Below are 14,326 nucleotides of genomic sequence, written 5' to 3'. Positions count from 1 at the left end.
GATATTCAGAAGTTTCCTTATCGTTCAGTCACAGCTAAACAAACAGTGAGGCTTGTAAACGAGCCCAGCTGTGTTCATATCCCATACAGGCAGAAATTTATTCAATCCCAGACAGTAAATCCAATTCATTTGATGTAAACTTTAGAATCAACGATCGATAAAACGTACACTGAATACACGTGCAAGAGAGGACAAGACGTGTAGCAGTTCCTTTCTCGTGTGGCGTTTGAAGAATCGTTTTGTGTTGCAGACGAGAGGAGAGCAAACGATTACAGTAAATGATACGAACTGTAGGAGTAGTAATTCAAAACGTGCCGGCCCTGGAAGCAAATTAACTGACATCCTTTCAGCCTTTTCTCGAAGTGTTGAAATCGAGATCAACAGAACCTTGTGTATAATTATATCCAGTAATTCTGTGCGAGCCAACATGTCGAGTTTAAATATTCAGTGTGGTCCAGTCAGCTCTACATCCACCCTGTCCTACGTAACGGCTTCAATTTCCGCTGCTCTTTGTCTGATAACGATTCCTGGTAATCTTATGATCATCGTCGCCGTGTACCTTGATCCCTATCGACGTCTGCGCACGCCTTTCAACATAGTTGTTGCCAATCTGGCTTTTGCTGATCTCTTGGTTGGTTGCATAACTGAACCGCTCTCGGTGTATTTACACATTAAGGAGGGCCTGAGGCGAGACTTGGCTTTCGACGAAATACGAGTGCTACATCTTTCATACTTTATTTCTTGCACCGCTTCGGTCTTAAGCATATCGTTGCTAGCTATTGAACGTTACATTTCCATATCGTACAGTTTTAAGTATCGACTTTACTTCAAGAAAAGGCGTTTTGTTCTGGTATCCCTAGTGGTCTGGCTGGTCGCCATTGGTTTGTCAACAGTTTACATTCTCACGAGCTTTCTGTTTTATTCTTTCGTCTTCATCAACATTGCGGTGTTTTGGACTTTGGGAGTTACCACGTTCTGCTATGTTAAAATTCTACGAAAATTGAAGGAAGCTCAGAAAGCCAACGTAGAGCCGGATACAGTTATCGGAAATACAAACGCATTGAGCCATGCCTGCCCTGTAAACAAGGCCTATGTTGTGAGATTGAGGAAATGTGCCGCTGTTGGTTTCGGGGAGAATGTTAAGGGTATTGACAATAACGGTTGTAACGAGGCGAGTAGAGTTGAATCCATCGACGAAAATGTTGACGAAAAGGATTCTGGATTCTCTCAAGCTAAACCGTCTCCCAGTACAAGCTCTGACATGGAGGAGAGTGCGATAAATGCCCACGAAAGCGTTGCTGGTTCTTCGATGAACAGCGAGAAATGCATCGAGAATAGCGAGCCTTGTGATACCAGTCGAGAACTTCCACGAGAAAACGATTTGGATTGCGCACAATCTGACCCCAGTTCAAACACTAAGTCTCACGTGATCGTACAAACCAATCAAAATACGACCTGCCCTCCAATGGCTGAACAAAATTGTGTCAATACTGACGCCATCCAAGCGAACGTTGCGACATACAACGAATATACAAGTAACAAATACAACATCTTGGTAACAAAGACATACATCATGATTTCGCTCGTGTTTTTGGCCTGTTATATCCCAGCCTTGTTGATAATCTACACGATGAACTGGTGCGATACTTGCAGTTGCTCGGCGATACACATCATGAGGGACTTGCAGTTTATGATTGTCATATTCAATTCGTCCATAAATCCTTTCCTTTACTCCATTCGTTTCGCGCATTTCCGTCGGGCTATATTCAAGATACTTCAAGATATTAGTAATGAGATATTCTACTGAGCAACTGTAGTGAAGTATAGGTCGTCAAATACACGATGGTTAGTATAGAACTATAAAAAGTTTCCAACTTCCCAGAGTCCCCTTTTTTATTGAATTTGAATTCCAATATAACCAACATTCCAATGTCCCTTTGAACGTTTCACGTCCCCCCCCCCTTATACCAAGAGACGAAAGATTTATCGGTAACTTTTAGAGTATTAAATATTGTAATATTAAAGGGTGATAAGGTTATAATGAACCCGTCATTCGTGATGTTTCGGTTTGCCTTTGTATCGAGAAGCAGGCAATTTTCAGCCTTTCAGGCCCGAAGTAGGTTGATACCCATTTTTGGGCAGTGAATATATTTACGAATTGGGGCTTTGGCTGGACAAACTTTTTTATTTTAATGTACACTATTCTATATTAGCTAAATTGATTAACACTGATCAAGTCAAAGTAAGAGCATTTTATAGTTTTCTTTCAGTAATTTTTGCCAGCAGAGGACGCCTCTAAACATCTAAGAGCTGAATGATAAACATTGAATAGATGTATGTTAATACCGATAAAATAAACGCTTTCTGCAAATTTTATATTAGTATTATTTTTATAAGGTTCTAAACCAGGTGTAAATAAAGGTAAAAAGACAAATTTTGTTTATAATAAATGTGATATGAATTTCTTCCTGCTCTCAGGGAAATAAATCAGTACCGGCTAGATTGCCTTCAGAAGAATTTCAGTTCGCGCGGTATAGGCGCCGTACTTGCCATGCGCAAAACCTTATGCAAATTAGCTGAAAAATATATTAATTCTCATTTGCAAAAACTTATAAGCTTAAACCAGGGCTTATTCTTTCGATATGCATTTAAATGCAGCAGTGCACGCTTTGCTAAGGGAATTCTCAAGTAGGACTCCATATTTATCTCCACCTCCGATGAGATATTGACCGCACTATTATAAAAACAATAATTTCACTGGTATATTATTGAATTATTCAGTATATTTTACTATAATTTTCCTCAGCTTTCAAGAAATAAAGCGGTGTCTCTCACCCTTAATAACTAAAAAAGAACGGAAATCACTGTTAGCTATATACATGAATTATACAATCAACAACGATACAATATATGATCACTAATTGAACATTCATGGTCTATATTAAATTGGTATGTATTAAAATTTATGTCCGAGGTGCTTCGTCTCGTCTTTGTTTCTCGTAAGCTTGAAGGGCTCTCTTGGGAGGAATGAGAGAGTCATTTACTCCGACTCTACGTTTGCGTTTCTGAAACGCCTTAAACCCATCATCATTGTCATTTCTCTGATCTTGTCCGTGAAAATTCTGTCTTTTTGGAACTTTATGAGCGTTTTTACTTCGCCTAAATTTAGCTTTTTCTCCCTTTGTATCGTCCTTGCGTTCAGTCAGTTTCACATGCCTTTCCAAAATCGCCAATTTCTCGTCTTCTTTGGCTTTGAACGGATTAAAAAACACCGAAGCTGAATGGTCATCCATTTTGACAGACGCAAACTCGCTTCGCTTTTGCTGTGGGTTCTCGTTTAGTATATCCGGTAAAGGTAATTTTTCTTGAGCGACGTCTATCTTTGTATCATTTCCTTGCTCTTCACCGTCTGTCTCTTCACTCTCCGAAGAGCTTTCACTTGAATTTCCATCGCTATTCTCGCTGCTGTAATCAGCAAGTGCATTGAGGGCCGCCATATTTGTTTACTTCCTTTGCATTACTTCATGTAGCACACAACAGCAGGAACAGCCAGATCAACAATTCTTCTCCACAATAATCGGCCGTTTGCCGAAAAATTCCAAATATTTTATTTATCGCTCGACTGGTGCTCATGTTTATGTCTGCAGTCTGCGTTTTTTTACCAAAACATTGGGGGGTGGTTCTCTGTATAGTTTTCACTGCAATGTGCTCATCTATTTCATATATATCTGTAATTCAAAATACTGATTATTTTGTTATATTATATTGGGCCAATTGATTATGAATATCAACTAAGTCCAATATCGATCAAAGAGTACATGCCCGTTCGCAAGTTTTGGCAAGGCAAATTTCCATAAAATCTGACACAGGCACGATTCTTACTCCATATACAATCGCACTTGAAAGACTGTACTATGTAAACAAACTGTCTGTTTACGTCTTGAACTTCTACTTTTCAAAATACGATGTGCTGTCTGAATATCTAACACTATTTATGTTTGCTACGCTGCTGAATAAAGCTGAACTATAGAGAGGGTGTTTAGAAAAAATTTAAAAAAAATGGGAAATCTAGAGAGCCCTCTATCTTCGACTTTTTTACCTTTGTTGAAAAGCTAGTCCTTAAACTCCTTATGAAAGTTTACTGTTAAAGGGAAACCCCACAAGCTACAGTGTATAATATATCATATAAAGCGAGGATAATTCTGGAAATACTATGCATATATGCATAACCAATGTTTCTATCAATGACATGTAAAGCTGAATCGATCCAAAAAATATTCTGTTAGAACTGCTGCTTTATTATTTGCTTGCTTTACATTTTTCTTGCCTATACCCTTTTCTATTTGCCGTAATTTGTTTTACTAGGCACAAATTTATCGATTAGAGCACAATTTATGCATTCAAAGTACACTTAGTACTCCCACTCCTTATAAAAAAGTCTCCTTCCTTTAAATCTTTAGTTTGTTTCCACTATGTTTTGTTTGGAATTTCACTATGCATTTGCAATCCTAAGAGAGCCCAAACATTATGCTAAAATTATGAAACATAGTAAAACAGATGTTTAACTGTGAATAGTGACTAATATTTAGTGCTATAGACTATAGTAGGTGGATAACAGATTATATTTATATACTAAATGCATGCTTGCACAAGGCACCCTATCGCGAACGTTTCAATGCAACCTCCTTGACCCGAATATTCTTAGGGTTTCCTTATTGTGTTGTGTATTAGCCATTTACTGTCAACCAGCGAGGCTATGCGTGGACAATTTTGGGAGAAATAACCAGTTTAAATGTATTTGTGGCTGTGGTTTGTGGGCTTCGTGGACTCTCCGTTTGAAAATCTAAATTGAAGGTACGAGAAATATCAACTTTTCATCTTGTATATCTTCCGCATTTGTTGCGAATAGGATATAGGATTATAGAATATAAATACCGAACAATTTAGAAATATTTGCTTCATTTGCTTGCACGAATCAGTGTTACTAACGTTATAATTGACAAACTTTTCCGGGTATCACCGTATCAGTATTGCTTTTGCGACTTACAATGTAGGATCAGCCATGAGTAAAAAAGGTTATGAGAGATTCCTCAATGGGCATAGCTGGTGTAGCAAGCGATCATTGATGTCTATTTCAATCATTGGTTTATAAACATCAATAACAGCTTATAATGCTAGCTAAGATTGACTTTACATACGCAAATACTATATTTTCCTTGCTTTTATGAAACTGTGCTGTGGTCTGACAATCAGCTAGTTATTTGCAAATAGAAACAGGGGCTATGACTGTTCGATTTATGTTACTGAGAAACTTCTGTTCGGTGTAGTGAAATTTATGTAAGCTTCCCTGTTTGTGATTAATACGATTAATTTGCATACGATGTAAACAAAGACAGTGATCTTGACACTGCAGACCATTTTATTTAATTGGTACATATCCGTTGTAAACATTGAGTGCTTGACAGAATAAAACTCAGGACATAATATGATAAAATCTGGTCCTTCAAAGGCTGGCTAAAGCTCTATTTGCAAATCGTTTTCAATCTCGTCTGACAATAGGAGTTGAGAGTAAATATAAAGCGCCGTATGAAGTTCCGGCCAAAACTATCGTGTCGAAACCTACGCAGGTTTATGTATATGCACTTAAAACTCTATTGGGGGAAATATCTGAGTAATGGAGTAAGACTCTGAGATTTCGATTTTTGAATTATGCTCTTATCGAATCAATTATTTTATTCCGGCGAAATGACCAATTGATGATGATTGCGTCAGATATTATCTAAATATTGTATTATATCAATCAATCGATTGACGCGGGGAGGGGGAGCCGTATTCATTGACAACACTTCAATAGAAAAGAGATACAATTGTGTTCAGTACACAATTCTTAGTCTTTAAAAAACTATTTATCACTCTCTCCACAACTCGTAATTAAATCCATTGAAATGAAAAATGTTTAAAAAAACTTAGGATTCCAATGAAGGTATTGCTTTGTCTCTAAAGTTGGATAAATCTATGTTAGTCACATTTGTTTCTTTTCTGTATATTCCAGACAGTTAATGAGTGACGTTATTTCGCTCAAAGAGTGGTAAACTCCGACATAAATTTCAGTTAGAAATTTATCTTACACCATGTTGGGAGGTTTACAAAATACGTAGTTTTAAATTAATTTACTATATAAGACTTTGCTATTCCAACCAGTATTAATTCTTCCTACTTATCTACTTAGCTATGGCAGATACAGCGAAAGCACTTCTTTCCGTTTCTTTGGCACTTATTGGTGTTCTAATAACGATAATCTTGTTCTTCATCTACGCCATCTTGTTTCGAATGAAGCGACAGTCAGTGTACCACGTTAGTTACTATGATGATACTTCCCATCCTGGCACCACCGAAGATCAAGCGATCACCTTCAAAAAAGCAGGACATGCCAAAACAACGACGGTGGAGCAAGCTGCGGCCGATGATGATGATGGTGATGATGGTAAAGATACTGATAGCCTTACTCGTAATCTCTCCTTCAGTAAATTCGAGAAACCAGAGAAGTTCGATAAAGCTGCACATCATCAAAGTATGCAGGGCTCTGACATAAAAAAAGAGACTGCGGAAACCCTGAACCAATCAGAGAACGTGGAGCAAGTACAGATAGCAGATGATACCAGTGATAGCGTGGATAAAGAAAGCCTCAGACGGGGTTTAACGTTTACTAACTTCGAGGGTCTGATCGAATATGCAAGCACCTTCGGACAATCGGAGGTCCCAGCGCGTCCTGTAATGGACGAGCCACCGGACAGTCCTGGGGATACTGATACTGGGGATTATGAGAGTGTAACCATTCAGAAACCTGGAAGTACTGATTACCCTGGTGGCACAAGGGATCGAGAAATCTCTATGAGACCTTGGAAAACACGGAAAACTAAAGAAAAACCTGAAATCGTGGGACAACCTGGAATCGTGGAACAACCTGGAATCGTGGAACAACCTGGAATCGTGGAACAACCCGAAATCATGGGACAACCCGAAATCGTGGAACAACCTGAAATCGTGGAAAAACCGGAAATCGTGGAACAACCCGAAATCGTGGAAAAACCCGAAATCTTGGAACAACCTGTAATCGTGGAACAATTCGAAATCGCAGAACAACCACCACAGATGACTGAAGTCCCTGATGTTGCAACGGATGAAGACAGCCAGATTCGAGGCTTATCCTTCAGCAACTTCGACAAACTGATCGAATATGCAAGTGCCATTGACCACTCGAAGCTACCCGAACAACCGATAATTCCGGAACACCCAGCGAGTCCATCAAACTCAGATACCCCGGACTTAACCATGGAAGTTCCAGTCGGAAATGATCGTGAACAATCGGAAACTAGCGAATACTCGGAAATTCACCTTGTGCAGGGAGAGAAAGTGGAAAATACATTAGTCGTGCACACTTCGGATAACACCGAACATATTTACAGTATTCCATTTCGGGGAAGTAGTCATCCACAAAGAGAAATTGTAACGGACCCTGCGAATATCACGACGGCCCAGGAAGAATCCAGGAAGCTAGACTTTTATCAAAACGAGACGAAATCTGATCGATCTTCGGATTCTGATGATACGGTGGGTCTTCGCTCCGTAAAAATGAACAAGAACTATCTACCCGCTGTTAAACCCGATACCGCTAGCTATCAAACGCCCTCCAGAGACGAGAAAATAAAGAGATACTCAAATACAAGCGATACAGCCGACAGTCTGGGTATAATTTCATTTGGCAGTCCTCAGCAACTGGTCGAGAAACAGGTGACATTCTCCGAGAATGATTCCACCTACATCGTTGAAACCAAAGGGAAGACAGTTCAGACGTTGGAGTGTGATGAAACATCGAATTTTGAATTCGTTAAAATCGTTAAGCAGCAACAAAAGAAGAAACATTCATAAGTATTTATAGTAAATTTGATGTATTGAGGTTAGTTATAACAGACGGCCCTGCTGTCATGCTTCGTTGTCAAGGTAACCGGACGAAGGCGTGTTTCCGTTTGTATCAAAATTTACCTTTCAATAGGAAATTTGTATCATTATTATTCATGTGAATATATTCAATTTTGTATTTATATATAGTTAGCTACAGTTATTCAGTTATTAGAGTTGCAGTGACTCTAAGACTGTATGAAATTTAACTTCGTTCGTTTGTCACAGGGAAGGGATCTGGAGTCAATGTCTTTAGCAATGAAATATATAATGTTGTATAAAGTATTTCGAATTACGTATGCGTCTTGTCATTTTAAGGGGAGGGGGGAGAATTTCTTGTCGTTAAGCCAAAAAGAGCAGACACTATTGGTACCTGACCTCCTCCGCAGGCATCTCCAACGTATTGAAAATATGCATATTTGGCTTTTTTCCTCGCCTTCCATGACCATGACACAGCTAACCCATGCCTAATAATCTAATATAATTTAATACATAAGAGATGCCTGCGGAGGAGGCTAATTGGTACCATGCAGCCCTTCAACCCACGGTAGCAGGGACCGCGGAGCGTTTTTTGTATTGCTAGGGCTCGTGCGAGCGGCGTCGCTGCGAGCCTGCTAGGGTGCCGGGGGATGCCCCCGGGAAGATTTTGAGATCTGAAATGCCTCTGAAATGGCCGCAAACAGTAGATGATGTAGAAATGCCGGAAATAGTAGGTACTTTTTTGCCTCGATATTTTTTATTTTGGCCAAACATATGTACTGAACATAACTAATTTCAATCCATTTGTAAACATGGTGGATTTATCTCGACAGATATCGTTGGAAATTAGAATACTCGTTTGTGTGTGTTATTAAAATATACGTTGAAGAAGTAAAAGTTACGATAGTATTGAAGATAAGATACACTGCATATACTTGTAAGCAAAAAATACAAATTGCTAAAAATATTGCTTGTGAATACTCGAAATTAAAGGCTAATTATGGAAAAATTATTGGTGCGAGCCGCACTGCTCCGCGGTTCCTGGGTAATTAATAAATGTTTACTATAATGTTGATTAAAAAATGTTGTATGCTGCTAACATGTTGGATAGACACGGTGTTAACGAGGCAAAGTTACCAAATGTTTTTCCATCGCAGCAGTGTAGTTGCGAAGTTGTGTTGTAATTTCTTGTTGTAATATGGGTCTTTGATTCTGGTTTTTGAACCTGCCATTTACAAGTATTTAATTATCGGTTTCTACAAAGCCGAAAAGATAAAAGTTGACAATTGGGAAAATGTCAATAGTTATTACTTTTGAATTCGAGAATTAAATTTAAATTATACGAAGTTCTGTTATTTCTTGGTATGTTACACGTCAATTCATCAACAATCGGAATCGAAATGTTCGTATTATAGGAAGGTCCTGAAATGCAGGACGTGAGAGTTAACGTTTTTCCGTTGTAAACATGATGTAGACTTCTTCTAAAACTCCTATATAGGTATTTAATTATTTATTTTCGTTTTCAATGAATTATTGTAGTGATAGCTGCCGTCGTCCTGTTCCCGTCCTACATGTTTAACGTGCCTAATATATCAAACCACGCGACATAGTATACGGTTTCTTAACTGGTTGATGTGGCCACATTTGTAAACATGGCCTTGACTCAGATAATAAATTATTAATAGTTTTTTCCTTTATTATTTGCGTTTTCAGCTATCGATAGGATGTTGTTATGCTCCCTTTTGTAGTTTTGTTATAGTTAACTCACGAAAGTATTAATTTTTCTAATATTAACGAAAATATGAGCCATTTTGTTAGACTGTTTTTAACTCAAAATATTATGATTAGACCATCAACTCATTTGATGCTACTTTTTCATAACACCACGGAAGGAATGAGCCAAAACTCGAGCACGAATTGCTGGTAAATTTCGTACTCGAAAGATCAACAACTACGAGCTTCGTAGATGACGTATAAGTAGGGAAAGCACCGAACTTGGCGCGAAAATAACGAATCTTGCACTCGCATTGGTAACCCCTAATATCATTCCATTTTTTTTCACCTGCTCTGGTGGTATCCATGGAAACTGTGTCCGTAAATTGGGCTGCTGCAAGATAGATTTCTTACATTTGCGTTTTAGATCATTCCCGCGATAACAGGTGCATGGTCATCACTGTCTCCAATTGCTGAATCTTGTCTAATTCACGTCCCAGGTAAGACGTATACATAGTGATTTTTTCTCCAGGTTAGGTCTTACCTCGGGTCTTACAAGTATGTTCTTTTATTCATCCCAATCGAGTTAAGTTCTAAACAATAAATAGAGATAATACGACAAATGTCCATTCACCGCTCAACTGACAAGACTTTAAGTCTTTAGAAATTAGTACATAAAAATAGCTACGTTTTAAGAAAGGAATCGGCCATTTCGGATGTATTTAGCGAAGCAGAAAATTCAGCTTTGCTGTATGTGTTTCACGTTCGCCTTATAAAATTTAATTTTTGAACGACTGCATACACCCACAGCCACACTTCGTTCTGTTTACAACTGCAAATGGTTTTCACATTTTGTGTAGAACGCCTGCATTTAAAAACGCAGTGAGCGCTATATTTCTAATGGAGTTCCATAAAATTGTTCTTGAAGATAAACCCAATTTTTTCAACGTTTCATGTATGGGTTAAACTCGTACGATAAAACAACAATTCGTAACCATAGTATTTGTTAGAGTGCCTCAGCTGTTTTTTGTTGCTATATGCGTGATTTTGCCAGAAGTTGTGTGATCATGATTCGCAAATACTGGGGCAACGGAAGGAAGCGTGATATAGGACATTTTCTATAGAGCTATACAGGTTTAATAATGGGCAACGAGTATATACTTAAAACGAGTCAAAAATCATTAATCATTCATCAGTGGCCTCTACACTCGCTTCGACAAAACAAAATCAACGAATAGAACATGTTGTGATTATAATTATAATTTAAAAAAAACAATTGGAAATTACAGCAATATGCATGTTCTAACAAGTCGATATATATATATATATATATATATATATATATATATATATATATATATATATATATATATATATATATATATAAACCACTCTGTGACATGAATCTCAGAGTATAGCGATGTCAAATTTTTAAGAATTATGTAAATGAATATATATATATTACTTGGAATTTGCAACAAGTTCCTGGTATTACTTACTTGCCTAAAAAAATGCATTCGCTCGGATTTTAAATCAAGGGTCCATGTGTATACCTAGCTATATAGTCTGGAAAAAATTGTATTGTCCTCTGAACTAACGTTCAATCTTAATTTATTTTGTTTTGTATGATTGAAGAACTTGTCGTTCACTGAATTCGGCACAATTATATTATTGTCAAATGAATGCTCTTTAAGAGGGGAAGCCTTTTGTGCCATTTATAGTACGCGCGTGCTGATTGGTGAAGAAGCGTGTTTCTATATAACTGCATGTACAGAAACACGCAATTTTTCCGCCGAAGTTGACATGTAGTTTAGTGAGATTAGAAATAACGCCACTACAGTGTGTATAAAAAAAATCGAATCCAAATTTGGCGTGTATTTATGAATATATGTGACAAAATGGCCGCAAATGCCTCTCAATTATTGGGAAATAGTAGATACTTTGTAAAGTTTCCAGCATGTTTGGCGTTGGTCAAATATTTTGATATGGATAACCACGCTTTTTTTTAATAGTCAAATGCTTGTCCTATGTAAAGTTTCCAGCATGTTTGACGCTCATATACAAACATTAAACAATATAACCATGCTTTGGTTATGATGTCAAATATTTTGACATGGATAACCACGCTAGCTGTTGGTCAAATGCTTGTCCTATGTAAACAAACGTGTTTGCAAGCATGTTAGCATATGCAAGCATGTTTCCATGTTTCGTGCTCATATACAAACATCTATATAAAGTTGCAACTTGCAAGCATCGCGAATATGGCCGGAAAATGGTATACTCGACCATGGTCGAGTTCACAATACCAGAGAATTCACAATATAGCTGTTGCCGTGTGATGGAAATCTGTGCTCGTGACGAATGCTTTAAATAATTAAGAGTTGTGTGTTGAAAATAGGAAATTGCCGTTAAATTTTAATTCCGGGTAAACGAAAGTAAAACTATAAAAAAAAGCAAAAAAGGACCTAAAAATCAAAAGCCTGGTGAAAAATCACAACATATTCAGTTATTGCGTCTCAGCTTCGGTAGGTTTGTTGTGCAAACAGCTCCATATTAATAACGAGTAACAATAAATATAGAGTCGTATAATGTTGCTTTTGTGTGGACCATTCCGAATCATTTCTTCAATCATTCCTAAACCGAACCATTTCTTCTTCAGCCAATCTTGTGCCTGTTTTCCACGCTTTTTTTGTAGCTTACACTGCAATTACGTGGTAATTAAAATCGAATCTACAACAACATGCACAATTAAATGTATTTATCGCTACCGTTTCAACCACAAGCTTTATACTGATGAGAAGGTGCCGGCGGTTTCCGAGACTGATGAGCTCTGTTTTCTGGGCAAATTAGAGGCATCCAACTGAAATAAACAATGACAATGAAAATTTTCGAAATTGTTTCGACGACAACCAGGTGTATAATGTTCGGATCGCTGTATATAGGTACGCTAACTGTGCACGTGAAACATGTTCACGTGAACATGTGGAATATTACTTACCTGTAGCAAAGTGTGAACTTTCTAATTCCGCTAGGAATAAATCAGATGAGCACGTTTCCGCAGACCTTTGTTTCGCCTTTGCGCCTCTCCGCAAATTTTAAGGCGCGCGAAAGGAGGTCTGCATGTGTTCAGGCTAAAGCAGTTGCTAACAGTTAGGCACTTCCGCCTGACATTTAACTGACGTTAACGCCAAGAGTTTAGTGCACACCAAGAGAAACTCGTTCACAACGCCAAGTAGGGAAGTGGAAAACTACACCAGTTTGAATTCTTCGCTTTGCCTGATTGAATTGATTTTGATTGAATTTTGAAACCGATTGAATTGATTTTGAAGGTCGATAACTATAAAAGAGATAGATCAAGAAAGGATTCTAAAAGTATCTAAGTAAAGATTTTCAAGAGTATCTTAATTTTTTATATATTTTTTATATATAGTTTTGCGTAGCTATACTGGGTTGTTAACAAGATTCCGTTTGCCGAGATTGAACAAAGCGTGAGATGACTTTGAGGTATTGAAATCAGTATGGCATAAACGTGGCAGTCATACGACTATAGTATGTTCTTATTTGGTTTCATAAAGACATATTTCAATACCTCATGTAAATAGATCTTAAATAGAGGACAAAAAATATTATAAATACAACATTGTACCTTGGGTAAATAATTTTTTGTTTTTTTAGTTCGAAATGGCTGGAGAATGTTCATCGTCATGTAACTTAACTTCTGAACCACCTAGGAAAAGAGTGGAAAGTCATCGTGATAAAGAACCATATAATAGCTCTAAGGTAGCTCTACTACAATCACTGAGTGAAGCAGAAGACACACTTAAACAACTTGGACATGACGCACTTCGAAAACGAGTTGAAGATTTGCGTGAAAAAGTAAAAGACCTTTTGGAAGATCAGGAAGAAGAAATAAAAAGTCTTCGACGCGAAGTAAAAGATTTAACCGACAAAGTGTCTAGTTTGAGAGCAGAAAAAGACGAGGTGGAGCGACCGCTCGCATTGGCTCAAGTTACGTGGGCATGGGAGGCACATCTGGCAAGATTTGTGGTCGACCCTACAGAAAGAATCTACCAAAATGGCAGGTTTGATCAAATGAGAAAATATCTAAAGAGAAAAAATATAAAAAGGCATAATCTTTGGAGAAAAATACAAGGTAGAGTAGCGCAATGGACAGGCACACATTGGAAAATAGTTAACAATGTAAGAAAGGAGAGAAACGGAGTCGCACATCCAGATTTGATTAACTTTGACTATGTAGAAAGTGAACTTGCCAAGATTTCTCCCGAATACCAGGATAAGATGAAACACATGTTGGACATGCTCAAGATGACAGCTAGCTTAATGAAGTTTGGACGACTAGCCATAACCTACAAGGACAAGGATACGCTTACTAAAGATTCCCGAAAACGGTTGAATGAAATTATTTCTTGGAATCGTCAATTTGAAGACATCGAGGGCCTACAAAATATGGAACACGAGGAGGCAAAAAAGTACTTGCAAACGTACGTTGGTAATCCTGGAAATATCCGAGAGTATTTTTTCCTCGTCGATTTAATCAAAGATGAAAATAGCAAACCATTGGGAAAACTGGCCTGGAAGTTTGAGAAAAAATATGCATCGACCAACCAGGAAGCAAAAGATGCGCTTGAAAAATTGCAGGCATTGTACCCAAAAA

The 14,326-nt window shown here is 37.8% G+C and overlaps 3 protein-coding genes across 3 annotated transcripts; 2 read left to right on the top strand and 1 right to left on the bottom strand.

Annotated features, from left to right (window-relative positions):
• Positions 1-195: 195 nt before the first annotated feature.
• LOC114523903 (G-protein coupled receptor 84-like) lies at positions 196-1,807 on the top strand. The gene has a single exon (XM_028544965.1). The coding sequence runs from the start codon at positions 428-430 to the stop codon at positions 1,805-1,807; it is 1,380 nt and encodes a 459-aa protein (XP_028400766.1). The 5' UTR covers positions 196-427.
• A 1,005-nt stretch (positions 1,808-2,812) lies between these two features.
• On the bottom strand, positions 2,813-3,497 carry LOC114524088. Its single transcript, XM_028545203.1, has one exon. It carries the CDS (start codon positions 3,495-3,497, stop codon positions 2,964-2,966), a length of 534 nt encoding a protein of 177 aa, XP_028401004.1. The 3' UTR covers positions 2,813-2,963.
• A 1,255-nt stretch (positions 3,498-4,752) lies between these two features.
• On the top strand, positions 4,753-8,226 carry LOC114524063 (serine-aspartate repeat-containing protein I-like). Its single transcript, XM_028545177.1, has 2 exons — positions 4,753-4,854; positions 6,230-8,226. The coding sequence occupies exon 2, from the start codon at positions 6,232-6,234 to the stop codon at positions 7,927-7,929; it is 1,698 nt and encodes a 565-aa protein (XP_028400978.1). The 5' UTR covers positions 4,753-4,854; positions 6,230-6,231; the 3' UTR covers positions 7,930-8,226.
• The last annotated feature ends 6,100 nt before the right edge of the window (positions 8,227-14,326 follow it).

The sequence above is a fragment of the Dendronephthya gigantea genome, unplaced genomic scaffold (assembly GCF_004324835.1).
Source record: "Dendronephthya gigantea isolate DGI-Jeju-01 unplaced genomic scaffold, DenGig_1.0 000029F, whole genome shotgun sequence".
Taxonomy (NCBI): domain Eukaryota; kingdom Metazoa; phylum Cnidaria; class Anthozoa; order Malacalcyonacea; family Nephtheidae; genus Dendronephthya; species Dendronephthya gigantea.
The sequence above is the reverse complement of the archived record's forward strand: the minus strand, read 5'-3'. Positions and strand labels throughout refer to the sequence as shown.

What these genes read in the sequence shown, in the direction of transcription:
- LOC114524063 (XM_028545177.1), top strand. Translation starts at nt 6,232, where the DNA reads ATGGCAGATACAGCGAAAGCACTTCTTTCCGTTTCTTTGGCACTTATT.
- LOC114523903 (XM_028544965.1), top strand. Translation starts at nt 428, where the DNA reads ATGTCGAGTTTAAATATTCAGTGTGGTCCAGTCAGCTCTACATCCACC.
- LOC114524088 (XM_028545203.1), bottom strand. Translation starts at nt 3,497, where the DNA reads ATGGCGGCCCTCAATGCACTTGCTGATTACAGCAGCGAGAATAGCGAT.